General features: G+C 38.8%; 1 protein-coding gene across 1 annotated transcript; it reads left to right on the top strand.

Annotated features, from left to right (window-relative positions):
- Positions 1–3,370: 3,370 nt before the first annotated feature.
- sema3ab (sema domain, immunoglobulin domain (Ig), short basic domain, secreted, (semaphorin) 3Ab) lies at positions 3,371–26,220 on the top strand. Its single transcript, XM_086298495.1, has 17 exons — positions 3,371–4,148; positions 12,144–12,304; positions 12,747–12,809; positions 14,717–14,836; positions 15,661–15,751; positions 16,529–16,648; positions 17,371–17,513; positions 18,654–18,768; positions 18,865–18,934; positions 19,051–19,195; positions 19,303–19,522; positions 19,648–19,739; positions 19,844–19,885; positions 20,338–20,495; positions 21,917–21,984; positions 22,704–22,849; positions 23,803–26,220. Exons 1-17 carry the CDS (start codon positions 4,031–4,033, stop codon positions 24,328–24,330), a joined length of 2,400 nt encoding a protein of 799 aa, XP_086154621.1. The 5' UTR covers positions 3,371–4,030; the 3' UTR covers positions 24,331–26,220.
- Positions 26,221–26,507: the final 287 nt, after the last annotated feature.

Genomic DNA, 26,507 nt, shown 5'->3' with positions numbered 1-26,507 from the left:
CTGATTCCAGTAGCTTCCAGAGCACTGGGATCAGCTTTTTCTTTCATACCAAGACCTGCAGCTCCACACAGCTGGCTTCCATCATTGCATGTTTGTGTATGTGTGTATTATGTCTGCAATAACCGCAGTTTCAATACATCATGCATGAAAAAGGCAGCAACCCAATATCTATGTCAGTGGGGTAAACGGCATCACTGCATTGTCTCATTTCATTTGGAACACGAGAAGACAGTTATTAAATACATTTTAATTTTCCTATGTTAAAATTTAAAGATGTGAAAAACAAATGGTAAATGAATCCTTTTCTAAATCAATACTTTAACTGGCAATAATACTTTTAAAAAGATTTCTTCCTTTATTCTGGATCTCATGTATGCCTTGCAGGCTGCCCATTTATATTGCTTACTTGTATCTGGTGTGAAGGGAGTCTCGAATAAAGCTGGATGCATTGATCTAGGGGTGCAGGCTGTTGTTGTTAAAGGGTTGTTAAAGGATAGGTGGGAGGCAGATGTGGTTGCCTTTTACTTGTGGTTTATTTTGCTGAGCCAAATCCTCTCTTTTGGGATCATGCACTCTCAGGTTCGAAGAGTGGGTGGAGGTCTGAAACGATGAATAGACAGGAATGAAGGAAGTGATTGAAAGGGATTTTTGTGGGCTTGCTTTCATGTCTTCCACCCTACTGCACCTATACACCCATCAAAAACTCTCCCCATCCCTTCTTTCCTGAGTCCATTCATGCTTAATGTATATTCTTGTCCACTTGGGGAGACTGGGGGAGCTCATGCCTAGAGAGAGGCCGAAGAGGAAAGCATTTTGTAAGTGGAAATTTGTGACGATTAGGGGTGTACTGCGTAGGCGGGGGTGTGTGGTGAGAAGGGAAGTCCATTATTTGAAGAGGGTGAAGTGAATTCTGATGGGGGGGGGCAGCTTTCAAAAAGGGTATTGACAGATCTCTTCAACTGCTGTCCCCACTTCACAGCCCTCATCAGCCCCAATTCTAAACATACCAATGCCCCTCCACAAGTTAAAGAAGTCCCCCCTCCCCTGCTGTGCCCACACGTATGAGTTGATGAACTGATGGTCAGGGTACTCTGAAGCTTCTGTCTTACTGAATACAAGTGCTGCTTCAGAACAGGCTCATTCTCCTTGAAGCACACAACTCCTTTGGGGTGTATAAACCTATCAAGGACGAGTCTCTCTTTTTATTGGACCCGTGATATTCAGTGCACTTTTCAATCATAGCTAGATTTTAACAAGTCTATAAAGCTCAATAACATGTCAACACAGATAAAGAAATGAAAAGGGTAAGGGCTAATGTTTGGGAACATGCGTGGAAAGTATGAGAATTGAGAAAGATGAGGAAGATGAAGCTTTAACATGGAATTCTCAAGTCTTCGTGACCATTTTTGGGAAGAATTCATCTGAATTTTAAAAATATTCAGTAACTTTGAGCTTTAAAAAAAGCACTGCTGATGACGCACACTGTATGAGAAAGTTACTGTTACTGTTACTCCTTTAAGAATTAACCATCAAATGCACTAAAATCTTCATCTTATCAACATGCGAGAAGTATGGCCCCCTAAAGTTGGAGTAAAATTCCTAAGAGGGCCATTCCTTGCTATTTCACCCCCAACCATCGCTCTTCCTGGTCTTAGTTATGGCAGATTGGGTTGCATGATCCTTGGAATATTAAACTACTACATCAACACTGCCAATCCCAGTAGAAAAAAGGAGAGAGAGAGAGAGAGAATCTGCCTCTTCCAGCTTCTAATCCAGTCTGTTTGCAAAGCACAGGCTTTGGCGTGACACTTGTTCCCCATAGATTCTAGTGTTCTCACTGGAGAACAGCTTACATTAGCATAACCGTGAGGCCCATCCCTTCACTACAGGATTAGTTCAGCTCTCCTCCCACTGTCTGATGGCTCTTTATCCAGATGGATACAGCCTGTTAAAGGTCTTAACCACACTATTGCCACCAAAGTCATTATCATTCACCACGAGAAGGAATCAGCTCACTGAGGGCCTGCTGTTTAGACTGAGAGTGACATCTCATTTGGGATGGTTTGAAAGAAAAGACAGGGAACTCCCCTTCAGTCTCTGATGGAGTGACCAATAAATGAAGTAACTATTTTAGATGGCTAATTTGGCCCTTAAAATTTTCTTTTGAAAAGTGTGTTTATGTACATTAGGCATTGTTTCTGGGGGACGTAAACAGCTTTTCACCAAGACCGCGACGCTATGTTTGCTCATAGTGTCAAAGTTTATTCCCACCTCGGTAAAATCCCTGGATTCCATCCTAGGACCAATAGGTTTTTCAAAGGTTTGTATTTTTTCCATATTTTATTCTATAAGAAAGTCAAAAGTTTAGCTTGATGTTCATTTGGATTCTTGGTTTCTCTTCTTTATTTGTAAAACCTGAGTTGTGACATCACTAATCAGACTGACGTGATACGAGGTATCTGTATCTGTTTGTTCATAGATATTGTTTTTATCTAAACACGGAAACACTGCAATCACATCTTCATCACTAATCAGATCATCATCATCAGACTGAATCATCTGATTCAAATGAAGCTGATGATGTTACATATTACAAATGATCCAGTTAAATGATGTAGGTGGTTTTCTTCTGTGATGTAAATCACAAAGTAAAGAGGATATAAGTATGTAAAAGTGTATTATACAACTGGCTGCCTGCGAAACTGATTATAAAATGAACGAATGCTTTTTAACATGTTGTAGATTCTCAGAGAAAGATAGCAAGAACAACGCAAGAGGGTTTGGTTGATTTATACAAAAGAAACAAACAAAAAAAAACCAACAACTTATTCATACATCCATGAGTGATAACTGTAAAAATATAAGTACAGACCTTTTGCAAAAGACAATATAAGTAAAATAAAAAGAGTTAGGGATTATCTAAAATGTAAGTTTGGGCATAAATAATGCCATGTTTGACCAAAAGGGTAATAGATCTACAAACAGTTTTGCGCTCACCTGTATTGAACCAGGGCTTATTTTTGTAAGGTGTTGAAGATGCCATATTATTCTAATCTAAAAGTCTTATCTGTATAAAAATACAGCAGTTAAAAATGAACAAAGCATAAAAAATCATTTTAAAAAATTCTCACAAAGCAGTTTGCTCAAAACACTGCACTGTAATAATCAGCTGTGTTTTGCTATTTTCTCACTCTTCATAACCTCTTGGCTTGCCCTAACCTTTTCTCTACTATCCAACTCACAGTTTTCATTTCTCTCATGCTTTCTTCACTTTCTCCCGCCTACACCACACTCTCCTTATTTCTCAATCTCTCTCCTCTCTCTCTCTCACTCCCTCTCTCGCTGTCTCTCGCTCACTCTGCGCTGTCTGCCTCAGCTGTTCTCAGTTGCACTGTGTGCCTTGTGCTGTGGGGACAGGGCAGAGCTGCGCTGAGTGGGGCTGAACTAGTTTAGAGGAGTCTTAGGTAGAGTGGCAGACAGGATCACAGTGGACAGGAAAAGAGAAAGCCACTAAAGATTATGATTATCCGGCAGACAGGCTTAACAGTTGAAACAAAGTGGAACTGTTTTTCTTTTTTTTAGCTAAAGGTAGCTGTAGAGGTAGATAATGCAGATGGCTGTTTTCACTGGGTTACATACTGGTCAGGTACCAGGGCAGAAAAGTATGGCAGTCATACCTGCTTGCTCTTCCTAGCATTTAGTGTGGGCCTACTTTGGTTAACTTTAGCATTGACTTATCGGTGTGGGAAGCTCACTTGCAGTAACACTGACCCATAACCCCCAACTCTGCTTTGCAGGTCTGAGCTGGACTCTAATTTTGTCTTTTGACCCCTGGAATAGGAAAGGGTTTTGGATCTGGCAGTGAACGAGACCTGCTGTGAATCAGCCTGGACTGACCCGTCAGCATTTTTTCACAATTATTGGAAAACAATTTTTTTCTTCTTCTTACCAGAACTTAAAGCAGATCTGAGACTTTCGGCACTGGAGTTTGGTATTTAAAGGACTCTCTGGCCCCTATAGCCCCAGGATCATGGGCTTTTTCTGGGGCAGCATTATGCTGCTGTGTGGGGTGGCTTTGCTCAATACGGGGGGCAGCGGAGCCCAGAAGACCAAGAACAACGTCCCCCGGCTAAAACTCTCCTATAAAGGTGCGTTTGTGAGTTTTTATTGTCTTCAAATGTTATTATTTTAAGTGATTTGCCCTTAAATTTTTTGTCTGAGGTAGATCTTATGTCTTAGACTCTTACCTCCTTCTTACGCAGGTTCCAATCCTTTCAGCACGTATAGTGTGCTGGTCAAGCGACTGAAAAAAGGCAGTGTCTATAGAAAGTTTCAGTAACTGTGAGTCCCTAGATGTCTGTATGAGGCTTTAGTTATGATTACTTCTGAAAATGCTATATATATAAATTAAACAACAAGTACATAAATTCTTTACAAGGTTGTAAACTTTATGACTTATCAGGTTTAGGCTCTGGCTTTAAGAGGGTTGTGCATATTTGTTTTATATGGTTTCAGTCTTTTTACAGACCTGCATTCATACTATTTGGAGTTTTTTATATCCAATTATGTTTAATTTACCTGTAGCCGGGAAACTCTGGTGTTGTCATGGAAAGCTTTTGCACCATTAAAAATATTTCTGTCTTGACTCAGTAATCAGCTGAGACTAACAAATAGGAATGAGTATAAAACATATTATATGATATAAATCCAGCGAAGAAAACAGTTTAATAAAATTAGGTAAGGTAACTTTGCCAGCTTGTTAGTAAAAGTCCACAAGTCTAATGCACATGCATAAATGAACTGGTTATTAGAGAATGCATTCTTTCTTTCTGCCTCTCTGTCCTTGTTTTGATCAACTGCTGTTGTCAGTTTTGAAATAAAAGTAGTGCCAGATATGGGCTCCCCTGCAACTGAGCTTCATCTATCCTTCTCTTGCTTCCTTTTTTCCTAAATGTCATTTTTCCACTCAATTCTCTCCTGCATGGCAATTATACTAAGGATGAATGGTGCAGGTCTGTTTCAGCAGATGGCTCTCCCAAAGAGAAATGTTTCTCGCTCAGCACTGGGGGATCCATAATTATACACACAAGTATGCACATACATAAACACACACACATGCACACACATGCAACGATGCTCGCACACTTGCGCACATAAATGCATGACCATCTGTAGATAGCAAATGATACCTGTGAGGGTATCAGTCATTTAAAACCGCATGCTGTCAGACTGGTGTAACACGCCCATGTGGCGATATCTCTATTTCAAGTTAGATCCTCAGGTAGCAGTCTGGCAAGCTTGTTTTTTGCAGTCACCTCTATAATTATTATTTCTATTAGTACTAATTTGGATTTTGCACCTCTCCCATATGAGGAGTCAGTGCTTCATTTTTTGTATTTAGTGCTTAGCATGCACTTAATAATAGGAGAGTGAGCAGGTATCATTTTCATGCTTGAACTGTGGTTGAAACATTGCTCCTGTAATACTGCAGAAAAAATTTTAACATTATCCACTGTAGGTCCCATTAGGCAAGTGACATGGGATTATTGAATTATGAATAATGTATGCCATAATATAAATTATGTATTACCCCTGTGTAGGTGAAGTACATTTACTCGTGGAGGAAATCAGATTGTTCACTGTGGTGATTAAAGAGCAGTACCTGCCTAAACAGTCTGAGAAGTTGTCCAGTCCTGAGGAAGCAGTGTCAGATCAGTGAGATACTGCTCTGTGAGGTGAAGAAAACCTGACCCCTACAGGTCTCCGGGAACAAGGGGTGAATCTGTTTATGGTCAAATTAGATGCATCTGATTATGCAGGTCTCACATTGGCACGTGTTTTGGGATTTCTTGCAGACTTCATTCATTTGAATGTAGAATGAAAGTTTTATCTTGGAATGGTGTAGCTATACAGCAGCTTGGCCCACCACAGTATGAACCCCCCAGTGGACAAAGTTAATTACTCTGAGACACACCTACCAATTCCTACCACCCACCCCCACCCCAAGACACACACACACACACACACAGACACACACATATACACATTGCTGAAACTTCCAACAGATCTTTAAAAGCAAGGGTTCAGGGGCACAAGGGCAATGGAGCAGGGGAAAGATAACAGTGGTACCCCATGGCTACCTAAACATGAGCTGAGGTCCAACTGTATCAACAACTAAGTGACTAGTTGATGATGAAGAAGTAGGAGTAGAAGGCCATGGACCTACAGTGCTGGCAACACCATAAAGCACCATGAATGTTTTACATATGTTATACTTTGGCATGAATTGATGTTAGATCGATTCACACCCTCTGGGTAAATGGGCCCTTTAGGGATTAAACATATGGCTCTCAAGTTTATGGGTCACAAGCAGCAGAGCACATGTTGTTTACTGTCCAGGGAAAGAAAAAAAGAAGGTACTTGAGTTTTATAGAATGTGGGTGTTCTGCCAAAAGTACTCTTTTTTTTTTTTTCCCCCGACCTGTCCACCCCTTTCTTTAGCTGAGCCAACGGCTTGAACAAAAGCACATACACATATCTGCAGCCACACGTACAGGCAAATGCATTCAGAGGAGCACAACAAAGTCCTGCTTTGGATAGCAAGACAGAAAAGGAGCAAAGAACTGAAAAATGATGCTACACTAGAAACCATTTAGTTTCACTAACCACAAAATATCTCTTCAGCATTCATACTTCATCTGTTTTTTTCAAATGGTGTTTTTCTTGTTTTCACTGTGGTGTGACTTTTAATCAGAGTTGGAGAATGGAGAAGTTCTCCTAAAGGCCTTTAATCCATAAGCATGTTAAGAATCTTCGGAGTGGAGTTGGGTTTCTTGGGGTGTGTACAATATAAACTCTGACTGGCCTTGAATGGCCATGGAAGGTATCCCATACATTCAGTTGAATGTTCTCAGTATTCTGTTCTAACTGGATTTGGATGATTTATTCTGCAGTGTTCATTTAGCTTAATCTATATCTGAAAGATTAACTTGGAAGATGTCTGCTTGCAAAATTTCCTGTGTCTACTGACTTACATGTGTCTGTAGTGAGATATAGAGCTACAAAGTAACTACCATCTTAAAAGGGTGTGGAATTATCAGTATGAACATGGAGGGTCTGAAGTTGCTCATATTTTAGTAATTTGGGGTCCTTTTATTTCTAAATTGTAAATACAGAAAACATGCAGAAAACTCAAATTGGGTGACCAAGACAAGCCATTCGTTCAGTTTACTGGGCATGTGTTGAAAGTCTCAGAAACCAAAATGGACTAAGAGAAAGAGGAAGAGCTTGGGTTTTAGTATTCCAGTGATATGAAGGGAGTCACAGAATCAGTTTAGTGGCTGCTAATTCTGTTTAATCAATATTTCTGGATGCAGTTCCAAAACTAAATCATTTATCAGCTAGACCAGAGGTAAGCAACTCCAGGCCTCGAGTGCCGGTGTCCTGCAGGTTTTAGATTTCACCCTGTGTCAACACACCTGAATCAAATGATTAGTTCATTCCCAGGCCTCTGGAGAACTTCAAGACATGTTGGGCAGGTAATTTAGGCTACGTTCACACTGCAGGTCTTAATGCTCAATTCCGATTTTTTGATCAAATCCGTTTTTTTTGTCTGCTTGTTCACACTACAAATAAAATGCGACAGCAAACGCGCTCTAGTGTGAACCCTCAAAGCGGCCCGCATGCGCAAAAGAAGACGTCACACACAACGCACTCTGTTTAGACCCAGAGCAAACAATATTGTTTGACTGATGGCCCTTAATATAAAGACTTGTTTCGGACTTTACGTTTCCCAATTTTGCTTTAAGTTATAAAGTTATTTTGTTATTTACATGGCCTAATAATTATCATTATTGCTGTTTTAGAGAGGAGCGGTGCTTCAAAGGATAGTTGCAGATTTCTGTCAGAATCTTCAGATTATACAGTACAAATAAAATGTTTACGTTTCTCCAACGTTGTCTTCCCAACAATTTCACTGGATGGCCAGGAAGTGTTCGCGATGTCTTCTCCGGCGCTGATAATTGGCGTCTGTGTTGTGACAGTGACGTAAAAGATAGATTTAATGCGACCTGACCATTCACACAGCAGTCGCTTTCTAAAACATCAGATATGTATCGGATTCAATACCACATACGAAAGTGACCCAGATCGGATTTGAAAATATCGGATTAAACTAAAATTATGTTCTTTTTTCTACAATATGCTACATTCTACAGAATTGCATTTGTTTTCATGTTTACTTGAATGTTTAAATTTAATTTTGCAAAGTTCTAACTACAAAAACAACATATTACTACATTTGATTTTGTTCAGCTCTGAAGAAATCAGTCTTGTCAAGTTTGATAAATAACTTCATTGGCAAAAAAAGAAAAAGTTCAAAACCATTTTTCTTTCAGCCAACAACAATAAAGCAAGACTAAGTGTCTGCCTTCATTTCTGTTTGACACTGAGCAAATTTCTTGACTGAAGCTGTGTTTTTTTACCCTTGGGCATAGGTGACTCAGTAACTGTATACACCTGGAGAGTGTATATGATATGTTGGGATTTGACAGTGTACAACAATACAACAAGTCGTGCGAGTAAGGAACATCAGTGAAGCTACTGAACCGGGGCCAAACATCAGTGCGTTATGCTGCCATGTGTGCGTTATTATTAAGAAGTGTATTTTTCTTAGGAAGCACTTAGATAACACTCTACGTGCCCTCCAGTTGAGAAAGATGGACAGAATGTAGGGTAAAAGAGTTTATTTTTATCAGTCTCACATGGGACTGTTGATTTTTCGCATCTATTCCATCTCTCGCTCTCCCTTTGTGTCTGTTACTTGCTTGCTTTCCAGTTCCCTAACTCATTCTTTTGCACTCCCCGTCCCTGACCCAGAAGAGAATAGTTAGTACATTTGTCTTTTACCAAGCAATGTTAAGGAAGAAAAAGAGAGAGCAGGAGGAAGTAGAAAACTGCTGGAGAAACAAGAATTTATTTTTATTTTTTTTAACTAATCTATCTGTCAGTTGTAACATAAAATCTCTAATAGGCCACACATTCTAAATAATTTCCCCCAGGGATCAATAAAGTATTCTGATTCTGATTCTCCTTTTTGCATGTCTGTCTCTTTCTCTCTGCTGTTCTATTGTTCTGCATCCAAACATTTTTTGTATAGCACAGTATCAAACTCTAAACAGGAAAGAATAAAAAAAAAACAAAAAAAAAAACAAGTGCCGTTTAATGTATACATAAATTTGACCTGAGGGGACACCAGTTCAGACATGTATAGGCTACTACCTCCGGTGTGGCTCGTAAACACATTTTTCTTTCCAATAACACACAGCACAGTATGCTCTATAAACATACATACACACACAGATCTACACACAATACCCACAGAGTATCTGTCTCTGGATGATTAGCTTTTAATAACTTAGCTGTAGTCTCTGTTGAATGGTCTGTTGCCATGGACACGACTCCCATAGACAATTTACACAAACCAAAGATGTGTGCGTGTGGGTGTCTGTATGTATCTGGTGGGTGGATATTGTGATGCCATTCCCCTTGCTGTCAAACAGTGATGTGGTTTAGGGAAAAGTGAAGAGTAGTTTTCCTACTGCTACTGCTAATTATTAATGACAAATAACACAGACATCCTTTTGTGCTTTTTTACATTGAGAACGAGAATAAGTCTTCATCTTCTGGTTTGACTTTGTCTTTGTCATCCCCCACACGAATGTGTCTACGGTACAGGTAAAAAAGGGTCAGAGGTAGCAGGCAGATGTTATTGTGCAGTGCAGAGTTTACAGTTGATCAGCTAATGGTTGCTCACCATGGTTACAGAGCGGGCTCGACTGTACTTTTTTATGACTTTAATCTTCTTTCCAACTGTGTTTATGAAATAAATGTCTAATATTTCAAAATAATATGTTCAATAAAATTCAACTAGATCAATCTTGCAACAGAAAACAAATGATTTACAAAGATATGTTTCACAAACTGCAACAAAAAGCATTTATTTAACAAATAATTATGACTGTAAGTTGAACACAGTGGTTTGTATTAAAGCTTTGTGTCATTTGGGTTTAGATTCAGTCGGTTATGCACCAGAAAATATCTGTTCTCTATAATTTAATGGAAACTCATGGGACTGTTAGATCAAGGTTAGATTTTTTTTAATAAGACTGTGGAGTGGGGAGTGGAGTGAAAGATTAGTTTATTATTATTTATGATTTTTCCAAATTTCTCACAGTTTGCATTAAGGAACAGGAAACAAACGAAATTACAGAGACAGCGATAATGACAGGGTGTCAGTCTATTTGTATTACCATCCAATGAGTACTGTTATTTGCATGTGTGTGCATGTGCGCGTCCATGTGTGTGTGTGTGAATTAGGCACATGTTTATAAAAATGCCATGATACATAAACCAAAATCACATAAGGACAAGTAAGTCTTCATGTAACAGGCTACTGGATTGTCTGTTTGTAGCATTTCTTTTTCACAGGTGTCTTTCAGCACCTTTTAATACTATTTTAAATTCTTCAAACCATTCGTCCATTCATTTTCTTCTACTTATCCAGCACGTGTTGGTGGATAGCCTATCCCAACTGGGGTACGGCCTGGACAGGTTTGTCGGTCAGTTTGTCAAACCAATCTATTTTTCCTGTGATGTAGATATTGTTGCCCCCCTATCAAGAGTATACCCATAAATCCACCCCTCCAAACCCCCTTAATGTCAGCCATCTGGCTTCTTCTGTGATACAAAATATTGATTGAATTTGCATTTAGGCAAATATCTCAGACATATACACATATGGTAATGTTTCCATTAAATTTAAACTTCATACTGTACGAACCCATGCAGCCTTGGACTAGGTGAATGGTAAATAATGTATAGATTCCATAGCACAATATTCATGACCATGTAGGTTTTAACCTAAAAAATCTTAATAAAATTAGAATTTATGATTGAGAAAAACACCCTAAAAGCATTTAGTGTAATGCCCTCTATTCTTTGATGTTTTTCTTCTCGTACCAGTTTCCCTCTAGCTTGTGTCTTCTCACTCTCTTGGGTTCTGACACACTTAAGAGAAGGGGCATTCTCCCTGCTAAAGCATTCATGAGAGTTTTTTGTTGTTTGCCTCACCGAGGATGAGAAAACAAGAGAGAGTGAGAGAGGAAGGCACCATTTCTCCTCTGCTCCTATAACTCTCTGTCCTTTTGTGTAGGTGGTCAATGGGAGGGGGGCCATGGTGTGGTTGGACTTTGTTGGTGAGAACAAAATGTGAGAAGGAGAAAGAATTAATATGTGCATGTGTTTGTGTGTGTATCTACACAGATTACACAAAAGGTGTTACAATACTACAGTCATAGTGCCACCTTTAGAGGTCGTTACAGTAATTAGATCCTCAGTGTTTGTGTCAAGTCTGGCTTTCTGCTGGGAAACCAAATGTCGCTGCTAGACTTGGCAGACCATTGCGTTAAGGTCCAAAACGTGAGCTGTAGCCTGTAATAAAGTCTGCTAATAGTTTATGTGGTTTAGAGTAGTCTTGCAGTTTGGTTTATGAAATATTAGCAGAGTAATATGACATTATAAATGCTCCACAGTTTTCCACTCTGAGTGTACAAAGTTCTGCTTGGCTGCTTTGGTGAAGGTCACTTCTCAGCGCAGACTGTCTGATTATTGGCTCCCAGATTTGGCTTTACCTGCCGAGTTCAATTTGGCTTGGCAAAGGCTCTAAACTATCTGTCAGCTAGGCCAAGCTGTATAGTCTCTAGTTATGAGAGCAATTTGTGAAGGAAAAGGGGAAGCAATAACATTTATGTAAAAAATCAAAACATATAAAGAAGTGAAAAAAAGGGGTTGATAAAAATGGAAACAGCATTCTTAGGTGATACAAGCACAAACAACTCAATATCATTTGATTAAATTGGCTCAGTGTAGCTGTGGGGAATAGAGGTATAGCAGCAAGATTTTAAGATATGGAAAGACATGCAAGTGGTCAAGCAAAAAGATACTGAAAATGTAATAGAATTTCAGAAAAATATATTGATCTGGAGAATTAGATTTGACTTTCATGCAACACAAATCCACAAACCCTTTATTTCGATGAATATTTTATGCTGATTCCTGCTTTTCTTTCCATTTTTTCTTTGCAGACATGTTGGAGTCTAACAACCTTGTGACATTTGAAGGCCTACCCAACAGCTCGGCTTACCACACCTTCCTGTTGGATGAGGAGAAAGGAAGACTAGTAGTTGGAGCCAAGGACCACATCTTCTCTTTTAATCTTCTCAATATCAGCAAAGAGTTTGCACAGGTAGCTGAAGCCTATAATTTATAGACTGCATGACTGGTTTCATGCATTCTGCGACAGACTCCATGTGTGTTTGCTGTTTCTGACCGACTTATTATCTCGCTCGTATCCGTGCATCTCCATCCAGAGTGCCAGGCAGGGGCGCAGGTGTCTTGGGAATCTCTTTTCTGTTCCTACCGAAAAGTGCCTCATGAATATTTCAGAGCAGGGCTGTTGCACACGATCACACACTGTGCCAGGCATGTAAGCTGCTCTCTGCACACCTGGATGAATAATAGAATAAACCGAAACAAAGTGGATAACAAATCGCAATGTGACCCCTTCAACTCTCATATATACACATCCATGCACACAAGCTGTTCCTCTTTCGACTGACTCTGTAAAATTGATTTTGTGTGGGGGTAATTCTTTTCTAACATGTGCAGGAACTGTGTTTATGTTGCAGATCCCTTGGCCAGCTTCTTCCACCAGAAGAGATGAATGCAAGTGGGCAGGAAAAGATCTCTCGGTAAGAGCTAAAACCATCCACCTTTTAAGTGGGTGTCAGCAGTTTGCCCCTCTACTCCCACTAATTTTTTCAAATGTCTTTGTTCTCTCATACGATGAAAAATGTGCAGTTCTGCAGGTCTCAAAGCAAATCACCCTTGGAGTTACACTGGGGTTATATGAGCTTTTTTTATATGGCATTTTAATCATAGATTATATGAGATTTTTTTCTTTTTTTCAGTTTGTTTATAGCAGTTTGTTGACAATATGTTATATGGACAACTCAAAGACTCGCTATAGATCTGATAATAATCTCAGAGCCATATTTGAGACCATAATAATTTCTCTCCTCCTTAAAAGATCTGTTTTAGCCTATAAAAACGTACTTTTAGGTATAACATTTCTTTGTTATTAATAACTACCGGTACTTCCATATATTCAGGGATCACAGACAGTAGTGTTCCAGTGTTATTGGGCTTTGTTTTTCCTCTGTTTCTGCTTTAATATTTGACAGACTAACCTCAAGGGAGGCCTTTGAAGCTGAAAGACTACTAATTTGCCAAATTTAAATAAGACAAACTAGTGTCACCCAATCCCATTACATTACTAATATAATTTCTGTGGGACTGTTTTTTTTTAAACTAGCACATACAAAACCACAGAAACAATACATTAAATCACATTATTCATATATTGAAACCTACAGTAGCATAGTTGTGGATAAAACACAACATTTCATAATTTTAGATTATAGAGTTCTCTGGATGAAAATACTTTCTAAAATTTTGCTCCCAACTAAAGCTGGTCTTAAACAAATCCAAGTTGTTCTGGCATTTACATTCAGGGCCTTTTTTTTTTTTTTTTTTTTTTTTAACTCTGTACATCTTTCAGAGCTTTGGCAAGTCAAAAATCACATTTCTCTATGTCTGGCCAAGTGCAGTTTTAGAATAGCTTTTGTGATGTGGTGAAACTTTGTGCCCCTGCTCTCTGTAAGCTATGTTATGAATTTTATCTCTAAATGGGCCCTGAAGCAAAAGGCTGGAATGTAAAATCATGGAAATGCTGGATGTGTATCAGCTGTACCTGTGATCATCAGCCCTTCTGTGTGGCTGATTTGAAGTGTACTAAAGTCTTTTGTGTTATTTTATTCTATAAACATTATGTCATGGATATATAGGGTATCCTGAGGGGTGGTCTCTGTGTTATATAGTTGGAGGAGAGTAAGAATTAATGGGAGATGAAGAGTCTGTTCACTAATCTTATTTAATGCAATCAAAACAAACAAGATGAAACGGAGAGTCAATGAGAAGCAGGAAGGTCTGATATGTGTGACAGACAAGTACAAGTTAAAAAGCACAAGTGTTACGAGTTTATCACAGCAAATGTCAGGTCAGTCAGGGTCATAGCAAAACAGTGCTGCTTCCTGCTCGTGACCTAGTATAACCAGATAACTTAGTCATGCATAATTTGTGGCAGTATTCTATTTTTTTACATTTTCTGTTGTGAAAATGTGGTGACACATTCAGCTTTATTTGAGGTCAGGCTCGCTCAGGCATGTGCTGCAAGAACACGAGGAAATGTGGCATATGGCTGCAGAGCAATGCAATATTTCATATACAGTTGTGCAACACAACAACACACACACACTGTTTTCTTCGACTTTTGAGTTCAGTATGTAATAAAAAAAAACAGAATCAGATGACAGTGTTTAGTGGGCTCTTAATTTTATTTCCAGATTTATTACTCGGCACACTGGTAGGGTTTATGGGTCACTCTCTCGGGAAATACAGCAGATTACTTTAAGCTTTGCTCTGTTTTTGTCTCCAGTCTTTTTTTATGCAGGCACTGGATTTTTCTGAATGACACTCTGTTCTGAATGACACTTTAAAAAAATAATAATTTTACTGTTTTCTGTCTTTGCTACATCAGAGAGAATGCTCAAATTTTGTGAAGGTGCTGCAGCCATTCAACCAGACCCATGTCTATGTGTGTGGGACAGGAGCCTTCCACCCTGTGTGCTCCTACCTGGACGTGGGCAAGAAATCAGAGGTACAGGCACACTCTACACCTCCATTGAAGTTTCCAATTTCAATTTCTATCAAACACATAATCCCTTAGAATATAAAAGCTGAGTTTCCTGACATATCAAGTATAAGTATTTAAAGCTCTCAGTGGCCATGAGGGTTAGAGAATTGTCTTTCTAACAGATGATTATATAAGTGCATAAAAAGTGGTTTTCATTCAGCAAAATGAGGTGGAAACGCAGGGTTTCATAGTCTGACGAATTTCCAGTGCATCAGTCTAATGCGCGCTCTTTTCTCCTCCAAATGTCACTGAGTCTGACTGATGTGAATTTCCAATTCATTAAACAGCTATTTACAGATAATTAGATGCAGGAAATCCATCTATCTCGTGTGTAGAAATCATGAACAAAATATGAAATTCCTCTGTAGGGCGTCCTTTGGTGTCACAGAGTTAGAGAGAAATGAAATTTATTGTTTTAATACTTGTTCTGTAAAAATTTCAAAATGCTTCAATATTTTAAACTGAACCTATTTTACATAATGACTAACATTGATATTATATATTATATCTACAGTCTCTAACATTATCACACAAGTATTTGTCAAAAACAACTTTTGCATCGTGTCGCAATATTTCCAAAATAGTTTGGACTAAAAAACAAAAAAAACAAACAAAACATAAATACTATCCTGTGGTCTCTCTAGCTTTGCCGTTCTGGAAGTTGTGAAATGCTGACAGCAAAATGACTTTCCCAGAAATCTTTCACTTAAATGGAAACTACTTTTTCCAAAAGCTGATACTTGATGATATACTGAAGGTTCTGTGCTTGTCTGTTCAACTATGTACAGGACAGTGTTTTCAGACTTGAGCCCCACGTGGAAAATGGGCGTGGGAAGAGTCCCTATGATCCCAAGCTGCTCACTGCATCCATGCTAATTGGTGAGTTTAAGAGCGGATACCCTGCGCTGTCTGTCTGTGTGTGTTAGAGTGAGGTCATATAAAAACAAGTAAGTTAAGATACACCCACTGGTTTGCTCTGTCATTGCAGCAGATATATAGGGTGCAAAGTAAAAGCAAATAACAGAACACAGGCATTCTTCTCATTCATTATAAGTGGACCAGCTTTGTATTTAAGCACTGGGAACCCCTCATTGGCACGATTGTAAACTTCTTTTCACCATGACTATACATCATTTAAGTAGTGGGTGTGGGGTCAGTGACACTTTATTGAGTTTTTTCTTTGCATAGAATCTCATTTTTTTGGCAAGTGAACTATGTGAGCATGCCTTTTCTCTCTTACTCCAATCATTGCCAGTCACATTGCGTTACATCTGAGTGTTTAACCTAGCAGATGGCCATTTTCCAGCCCATCACCCCTAATCCCTGCTCCCTTTTCTCTTTCCTTTCTCACCAGCTTTATTATGTACTCGTCCTATCTCACACCTCTGTCCTGTCCCTCCTCCTCTGACCTATTCATTCATCCTTCTCTCTCCTCCCTTCTTAGCCCTGCCTACGGTGTTAATGTCAATTTCACACTCCTGATGTTCATCACATCTGTCACTGTCTGTTTTCTCTCAGGACTCCAAGTTTATCTATACTGCCAAGCCCCTGTACAATCCCTCAGTTTTATGCCTTCATCATTGGGGAAAAATCCCTAAAGATTGTTTACTCATCTGACATTACTAAGCTAACTCAGTTTATTCCTCTTAATCTCAGATGGAGAACTGTATGCAGGAACATCAGCTGATTTCATGGGGCGGGACTTTGCCATCTTTCGCACTCTTGGAAAGCATCACCCAATCAGAACAGAGCAGCATGACTCCCGATGGTTAAATGGTGAGAGAGATGCGGAAAATCCCTTCTGATTATACAGTACTTTTCTTGTTTTTAATTTTGCAAGCTGACTCTTTGATCCCAGTTGTGTTTTTGTTTGAGCTCAGCTTCCAATAGATATGATCAGAGTTCGTCACTGATCTCCTCGTGGACATGGATCTCAATGTATCATCACCTGATTTACATTTATCACAGTTTGGTACTACAAAAAAAGGGGTTTGACCTTAAAACAACTTTAAATTAAACTACCCTGAGTGCTAATATATAAGAAAAATATAGAAAAATATACAAGAAATACCTATAATAACCGGAACTATCATCTCTGTTGATGGAATGGCATACCTCAAGTTTTCAAATGTAGGTTTTACTTACTGTTTTTCACCAGTTAATATTATTCCAATTCATCATATTCTGCTTCAGCTAAGGTGCTGCAGCTTGTCTGCTCATGGCTCAAAATATTGCAGTCCAGACAAAGAACGAGAAGCACATAATTCATTTAGCTGGCCCGTCTCCAGTGGAGTTGTGAAATTTAATATTAAGTGTTGTTATTGCCTTTCAGGCTCTATAGAGGGAAGTCCCTGAGTACATGTCTGCTATTTCACAGCATCTTTAAACTCTCACACAGTATCTAGCACTTGGTTTAAAACTAGATACAGAGCAGTTTTTTCCAGATTAAGAAACACAAAAACTAACATTGACTTTGTGTGTGTCTTTGTCGCTTGCAGATCCTAGGTTTTTAGGCATTCATCTTATTTCAGAGAGTGACAACCCAGAAGATGACAAAATCTACCTGTTCTTCAGAGAAAATGCTATAGACGGAGAGCATACTGGAAAGGCCACACATGCTCGCGTCGGACAGCTCTGCAAAGTACGCACGCACACAGAGGACATGCAGGATGGCCTTTACAAAGGAAAATCCCAATATACACAATAGCAGAGAGACAAAGGCACACACACGTTCACACCAGCATTATGTGAAATAGCTCCTGTATCTGGAAAAAACACTTGACGGGTGTCTGAGTGGCTTTCATAATGGTAGCTTTCAGGAGCTGTTATCTGTGATTATTTTTAGCCTGGAGAAGAGTGGGCTTTGTTTTGCGTGGTACAACTGCCCCGGAAGACAGAAACCTGAGAGAAATGTCAAATGTCGCCAGAACCTGAGAGGCAAACACACCATCAATGGCAGCACTGTTATCCTAATGCCAAGCTTTGGCACTTATTGGGCCTTTAGCTCCAGGGGATGGTTATGTTAAAGAACTGGCCTCGTATCAAATTTCACAGCCTAAATCCATTTCTTATTCATTTAGCAGGAATTCAGTAAGCTTACTGCAGATCAGTGAGCGATGTCAGCCTCAAACCCCTGTTTAGCTGCACATCATGCCTCCTTCATGACTGCCTGATTATCTAGAATGTCAAGAATCTGCTATCTTCAACACAAGACAAGCCATCCATTATGTAAAATGGGGTATTAACTCCAGCATATGCATGTCTTGGATACACTATAATTTACTGCCATAAATCAACACAAAGTGAAATCCATTTTTATGAGCCAGAGCTTTGTGCGTCTGTGTTTTTGTGCTATGTTCATGAAGACAAACACTACCCTGTAAGGCACAGAGATGCATATTATTAAGAAGTGCACTGGAACAAACAGTTCAATATGTGCTGTCCTCTTTTTGTACAGCATCTAGAATTGCATTATTCACAAAAATATATATAAAAATATACATATAAATATAGAAATACATTTTAAAAACCCAAACATGGATGCTTATTAGACTTGTTTAATATGTTATAGAATTTTTTTGGTAGTTTATTTTGTACAGAGAGTTTACTGTGCATTCACTGAATAAAAAATAGGAAATAGAGAGACTAAATATGATAATAATAATAATAATAACATGAATGCTAGTATTGTGTCTTTAGTATGCTTTAAACAGTGTTAAAAAAGTGAAAATGACAGTATCACTAAGCATAGACAATAAAAATTTTTTGCCATGTCCAACAGAATGACCTGGGAGGTCACAGGAGTCTGGTAAATAAATGGACAACCTTCTTGAAAGCTCGACTTATTTGCTCTGTGCCCGGGAATAATGGAATAGACACACACTTTGATGAATTACGTAAGTGATCGCTCCCAAACCTCCACATATTATTTCCTTAATTTGAAATATTTGCACAATGTCTTTTTACGTCTTGCCTTTTCTTTTGGCTTTCAGAGGATGTTTTTCTCATGAGCACAAAAGATCCCAAGAGCCCAGTTGTGTATGCAGTATTCACTACTTCCAGGTACTGTGGCTCATTTGAAGTAGTTAAATGGTTTTTAGTAGTTCATGTCCATTTAATACACGATTTGTAACTTCAAAATTACATGTGTTTTTCTGTCTCATTCTTTCTTCTATTAGCAACATCTTCAAAGGTTCAGCTGTGTGTATGTACAGCATGACAGACATCAGAAGAGTGTTCCTGGGTCCGTACGCCCACAGAGATGGGCCCAGCTATCAGTGGGTGCCCTTCCAGGGACGTGTTCCCTATCCACGACCTGGCACAGTGAGTACAATATCCTCTTTACAAGAGGATGTACTGAAGCTTGTGAGTTCTTGCTTCTTTACAACCAACAATGTAACAGACACTGTTACCTTTATTTGCCCCCACAGTGCCCGAGCAAGACATTTGGTGGATTTGACACAACAAAGGACCTCCCCGATGAAGTTGTGCAGTTTGCCAGAAGCCATCCAGCCATGTTCAACCCTGTCTACCCCATTAATAATCGACCAATCATAGTCAAAACAGATGTGGACTACCAGTTCACCCAGATAGTGGTGGACAAAGTCGAGGCAGAAGATGGCCTTTACGATGTTATGTTCATAGGCACAGGTAAAACAAATAAAAAGTATAAAGTTTATGTAATTTATAACTAAACATTATCATACTGTAGTAAGGAATCGCTTGGAAATACAAAGCAGTATTGACCTAAAATGTGTACTTTCATTATATCCTAGATGCGGGAACAATTCTGAAAGTGGTGTCCATCCCCAGAGGCTCCTGGCATGACTTAGAGGAAGTCCTATTAGAAGAAATGACCGTTTTCAGAGTAGGCTATTTTCCCATCACCCATATTATTTCGTTTTGGAGAATATCAAATCAGAAAGATCTGTTGTTTGTTTTTAATTATTTTTGTTTTATTATATTTTACAGGAGCCTGCAGCCATTACAGCTATGGAACTATCTACAAAACAGGTAGAGACTGCTTATGATTAAACTTTACACAGCTGTCATATTGTAGACATTCATGACAAACAAGTGACTCTTGTTTATATAAGTGTGTCTGAAAAACCGTCCTGAGAAAGCGTTCTCTTATTGGTGACACATCTTGCTTCAGGGTAAAAAGACAGAACAAAGACATGCTTGTCTGCGCAATTTAAACAACAGCATGTTGCCACAGAAAAATCTTGATTGTTGGGTTTGTCGCAACAGTTGGGTTGTCAACTGAAATTGCAGGATGAGACAAAATGAGCAGGATAATTGATAATTGTAGTAAAATGTATCTATCTTTCTTTTCTTGCTTTACTGAGAAACAACATCTGAGACAAAAGTAGTTAATGAAACCACACTGCCCACCCAGACTTAGTAGCAAAACTAAAGCTCCTAAGACATAAAATAACAAATATTTGAAATTTTTCTGTTTACAGCAACAACTCTACCTGGGTTCAGACATCGGGGTCTCGCAGATGCCTCTGCATCGTTGTGAGGTTTATGGGAAGGCTTGTGCTGAATGCTGCTTGGCAAGAGACCCTTATTGTGCATGGGATGGCACAGAATGCTCCAGATACTTTCCCATGGCTAAGAGGTAGTGAATTTCACAGTCATACTTAACATGTTGCCAGTGTGTTGAAGCTGCTTGAGATCTTTTACGTTGCAGCTAATCAGATCTGTAAGACACAGAGCAAGTTTAGGTTTGCCTACAATGTCCTGGACTGGTACTTATATAGCACTTTTGTACTCTAACTGGGAACTCAAAGTGCTTTTTACTAGCCTCATCCACCCAATCACACACACTCTTTTCCATACTTAAGAGCTTTGTTTAACATTTACATACACAGTCACATGTAGGCATCAGGGGCACTCGGGGTTCAGTATCTGGTCCAAGGATGCTTCAATAGGCAGACTGGAGTGGCCAAGGAATCCATTCACGACCTTCCGATTGGTAAATGGCCTGCTTGACTTTCACCCCAATGGAAATGATGCTCCAACAGCACAATTCACATACAACATTTTATATATTGTCATGCATGTACATAAATACAGCATATTTTATTAGAGCAACTTGCTTTTTTAAAACACAAGTGTTGTCCTGTTAGGGTTTTAATCATGATTGTTTAATAAATTGTGTTGGTTAAATCTATGGTCTATACTTCTTTGAGGTAAAACTTGATTATGTGAATAGACTGAGGACATAGCCGCAATTCAGCACTAGAGCTAGGGTGCACTTTTAGTGCAGGCTTTGCGTATTTGCCAAAATCCCCTGAAGGTACAGGATCCTGTTTCTAGCACAAAACTAGAAATATAAACTGCCTCATGTGTTGACTGCAAATGAGAGCCAGTGTCAGTGATGTCTGGAGGCTGCCTGGGTGAACCAGGGGTGAGGTAGGTTCGGTGGTGGTTTGGTTATGCTGTAGTAGACGTGGACTGATTGATGTGCGCTTGTGTGGTTGTGCTTTTTGTGCAGCCGCCCACTCATAGCTTCATGGGGCTTATTGATTTAAATGCTAGCTCCATCCTGTGTTATATTCGACTCTAATATTTTTTAAGCACCAATATAAAAACTTTGAGTTGGAACATGAGGAAACAAAGGTGAATTATTTTTCCGTTTGCTTTGGTGTCTCCATAGTTGCTTAAATTGTTGTTGGTTGAAATATTCTCATGGTAATGCTTGACAGTAAACATGAAACTCTATCTCTTTTCCATGTGAAACCGACAGAGATGACAGGCTAGAAAGATTTATTAATTTGAATTCCTGTGTCACACACCCTATAATTAAAGCTTTCCTGCTAAGCTTTAAGCTGAATGATGCTTATTTGTTTGTGTTGGCCACCAGTACAGCTGCAAATCTCTGCAAATCTCATTCAGATGCACACACACACACATACAAAGTGACTGAACACCTATTTTCTTTAGCACACCCATGCAATCATTGCTTCTTTTGACCTGGGAAAATGTTTATATATATATGTGTGTGTATAAAAAAATTTTGTCTGTGTGTTTTTGCAGGAGAACAAGGAGGCAAGATATCAGGAATGGAGACCCACTCACACAGTGCTCAGATCTGCAACACCATGGTATTTTTTTCGATATATGTACATGTTTTATATCATTCAATTAAGATTTTATGTTGTAATGTAGACAATAACATTTCAATATCCAAAAGAATGTGCTAAAACAAATTATAATCAGATTTAAATGACACTGGCCTTTCCTGACCTGCTCAAAAAGGGTGGAGAAGATAGTAGAGTTGAATGTGTGTGGTGTCGTATCTACGTCTTTTATGTGTTTTCTGGTGGTTTAAAGATTAAGGTCAGTTGACGTGAAGCTTGTAATTAACACATTAAAGAATCCTCCAAGTCTGCTTTCTGTTGCCAAACCCTTCAGTCTAATGCACTGTAATTGTACTTAGTCCAAAAGCAGGACTGGTCTACTATACTTACTCACTATCTTAATTATACATCTCTTTCTTTAATTGAAATAGACAAAAGAAGAAAATGTTAGCAAAAGCTTCCAAGTTGACAAGGTTTAACCAGACACTACAAAAAAAACCTTAATAAAAATTGTGGCGTATATATTTAATTGTATGTACAACCCAGATATTGACTAGTAAATGTCATTGTTGTTGTTGCTGCCTCTTTATATGCTGTTTGTGACTGAGCATGATGAGAAAGGAGAACATTTTGTGAATGTCAGTAACTGAATAACCTTCAGTTAATATTTCTAACTTATTGTCTGTAAATAAATCACATAGCCAAAACCTGCAATACCTAAACAAAATTCATTTCTTTCCCAGATGAGTTAAGTGGGCAGTCAACCCTCCAGGATAAAACTGTGTACGGTGTGGAGAACAGCAGCACTTTCCTGGAGTGTAGTCCAAAGTCCCAGAGAGCTACGACATACTGGCAGTATCAATCCACAACGGATGACCACAAACAAGAGGTGGGCTTCATCACAGCACACATAATGTGTTTCATTTCAGAAAAATAGATTCAGACTGCATCTGGATCAGTTTGACTCGGATACAGTCTGTCTTGATAGAAAGTAAATAAAGAAAAGAAAGAGACACTGCGTTAGGTAACACATAATACAGGTGACAAAAAAAACCCCAATAAAACAACCAGACTAAGTATCTAAGTACTCAGTAAAGTACTGAACTACCATATGCTGTCAAATCAGTGCTGGTATTCCTTGGCTACTGGAACGTTAAAGGGATGGAACATCCTTCTCTTAAAATGTATTTGGTGTTTTGATGTTAACTCTACTTACCATATAGTCACTGTATAGTAAAGGACTCATTCCTTTTCATCACAGATGATTTCTCAAATCTATACTCCATGTGCATTTTCCCCAAAACCTATTATACTGTAAAAAACAAACCAAAAAAACCCCAAAAACTGATGCAGGTATTGACCGTTTTGCAAATACTTTGCACCTACAGAAATGCTTTATGGTTATCAAAAAATCTACTGCAATTTCTGACTGAGGCTCCAGCCCTCCATGTCGTAGTAACTAATTATTTTCCAAAATCACTTACATTGTATCTACATCTATTTGATATCTTGATACAAATTCAGAATCAACTGGGCCTGCTCAGCATTTTAATACATACTGCCAAACTAGACCATTGTTGAATGTTAATTGCATAATTGCAATCATGCAGTGCACCGGTGTAGAAGTACCTGTATCTGTTATATTTCTTATTATCTCAGGTTGTCCTTGAATCACATACCTGTCGCCTACCTTTTTTTTTTTTTTATTAATCAAATACTATAGTTGATTTTTTGGACAGTATAATATGATAATAGATTTCAGATTCTGAATGCATTTTTTCTGTCTTTTTTCTCTTTGTCCTTCACTCTGCCTCTCTTATCACTGATTCTTTCACTCTTTAGATTCAATCAGAGGAGCGCTTTATCCACACCGAGCAGGGCCTCCTGATTCGCGCACTTAACAAGAAGGATTCAGGCATTTATCTGTGCCAGGCAGTGGAACATGGCTTCATGCAGACAGTTCTAAAAGTTAACTTAGAGGTCATTGACACGGAGCGTCTGGAAGATCTTCTGCATCGTGATGAAGAAGCAGCTAGTGCCCCTGCCCATGAATTTTCCTCTTCTAGAGAAACTCCCAATCAAAGGCTGTGGTACAGGGACTTCCTCTCTTTGGTCAATCACCCAACTCTAAATAGTGTGGACGAGTTCTGCGAGCAAGTTTGGAAACGGGAGAGGAAGCACAAGAGGCAAAAATCTCACTTGGTACAGAAAGTGCAACTACATCAGCAACAGCAGCAGAAGACTGCGACGAGTCCTCGCAACCACATGCATGCTCAAGGGCTGGCAGCCAAGTGGAAACACCTGCAAGAGAGGCAAAAGGGTCGCAACCGCAGGACCCATGAACTGGAGAGGGCTCCCCGCAGTGTGTGACTTACAAACCTTGACTGTTAGCACAGACTTTTAACCACACTCAGTTCTCATTCAGTAAACTCATCCTGTTTTTATCCTCTGTTCTGAGACACAGATTTCTTCCACAAAGAATGGAAACCTCAAAAAGTAGATACTACCCTGAAGTGTCAGCTGGAGTGTTCTGTGCGTGGGAAGCCATGTTTACAGTTCACCAGTATGGAGGACTGCAGGAATCAGGATGTTGTATCACGCAAGACCATTGGAGCATGTTATCGTAGTTGGCTCATGCGGTCTGAATACTGCAGAGTGACATATCCACCCTAAAGACTCTTGTGGAGGTGGATCTGACAGTGGCAGTTACATGGTATGCTTTTAACTGTCAGTGCGGAGAAACACCCGATAATTTCTGCTGCAGAAATACGAAACAAAAGTAGCTGAGATTATACGAATAAAGTCTTGAAAATTAAAAGACTCATCATCAACAACAACAACAACATGAAGCTCATCAAAAGGACACGATGCCTGATCACTGCAAGAAATCCAGAGGAGCATTTATCATTCATTAAAAAAATAAACTAATTAAATAACTAAAATGTGTAAATACTGTATTCTGTAACATCTGCTCATCTGAAAGGGAATGCTTGTAGTTATCAAGTTGCTTCATGTTGCTTTCCCGTGTAGAAATTTATTTTTAAAAAAATATCTGTCAAAAGCTGTTGTAAACAAGGAGGTTTTGTACATGTCTGTGTCCTACCCCTAGATAATCTTCCAAAACAAAGACTTGTTCTGTTGTTGTTGTTTTTTTGTAGTTATCAGATTCCTTCTAGCCTCAACATTTAAAGTTAAGTGTCAGTTCACAGTATATGGATGGCTGCCAACTCTATCGTTTCAGTATGCCAAATCTCATTCTGAGTTCTTCCATATTTATTTAATTATACCTTGTGTACACTTTGTCTCCTTTACTTGTGTATTTATTGATAAACAGTTCTGTACATTGTGTGTTTCCTTTTTTTCATGTGCAGGAGGCTTCCTGGAGGTTAATATTTGGTTTGATTAAGTTGATTTGCAGGACCAATCTAATCAAATAACTGTATTGTCTGCAGTAGAACTAGAAGTACAGTATCACAAGTTTTGTTCAGTGTCAAATGCATTACATATCAAATGTACTGAGCAATAAGCCAGTATCTATACTTTTATTTTTCCCTTTTATTGACTCATATCCATATTCTTCACAGAGCAGTGACAGTCTTTTTTCTGAATATGATGTTAAACGATATCCACGCAAACACAAACCTGGAATGTAGCTGTGAACACCATGTAAATATAAATACTATGGTATATGTTTGAGAAATATGACAGTATGTGCTAGTGCATGTCAGTGCTATTGTAGTGTTGCTGTTTTACTATGGCATTGATAACCAGTCTGATGTTGTAGAGTTCAATTGTTTGCTTATCTAGTGGACGGTAGTTATTATTCGAAAGCTGTACATACTATTTCTGTTAGGACTCTAAATTGTATACTTGATATAAAACAAGAACTAAACATAATCTCTATGGATTGAAATGGCCACAGACCAGTGAACAACAGTAACCAGTTCAACTCTGCAGCACATTAGTATGCCAGATAACATTGTGTGTTTGTGAGCTTCATCTGCTTTTGGAAGCCAAGACAGAGGAAGATGAGAAACAGCTGGGGCCAGCCTCAAGAAATGTGAGGCTCACAAATCAAGTTAAACACCAGTTGTGAATGTGCATATATGATAAGATCATGATTATAAAGAGAAAATGTGGGGGACCTGTAGTGCACATGGAGTGGCTCTGAGGAAATGAAGTGCTGCTCTTGCTGCTTTTTGGCATGATGATGGTGATGCTGATGTATTCTACTGATCTAATAAATGTCTTTTCATAAAATGCTAGCTTCATTAAATCTGTTTTAATATACTATGCCCTGCTGCTTGCATGGTATAGCGAGCTCGTGTAGTGTAGATGATCGGATTAGATCTTGAAATACCTTTTTGGTACATCTGCATAGTAATGAGGAAAACTTTTATTCCCTCATGTAACGTATCCTTAATATTGGGATTCATTTAATGGTGTGCTTGTCTTTTCTCTGTGCAGACAAGAACTGCTGTATGGTACATACAAAACTGACTAATTAATGATTTATAGCTGAAGTAATTAACATAAGAGATATTAAA

The sequence above is a fragment of the Aulonocara sp. 'chitande type north' Nkhata Bay genome, linkage group LG7 (assembly GCF_057382095.1).
Source record: "Aulonocara sp. 'chitande type north' Nkhata Bay isolate Kocher_YH1m ecotype deep benthic linkage group LG7, A_spYH_male_GT1.1, whole genome shotgun sequence".
NCBI lineage: Eukaryota > Metazoa > Chordata > Actinopteri > Cichliformes > Cichlidae > Aulonocara > Aulonocara sp. 'chitande type north' Nkhata Bay.
Note: the sequence above shows the minus strand (reverse complement) of the source record. Positions and strands in the feature narration are given on the sequence as shown.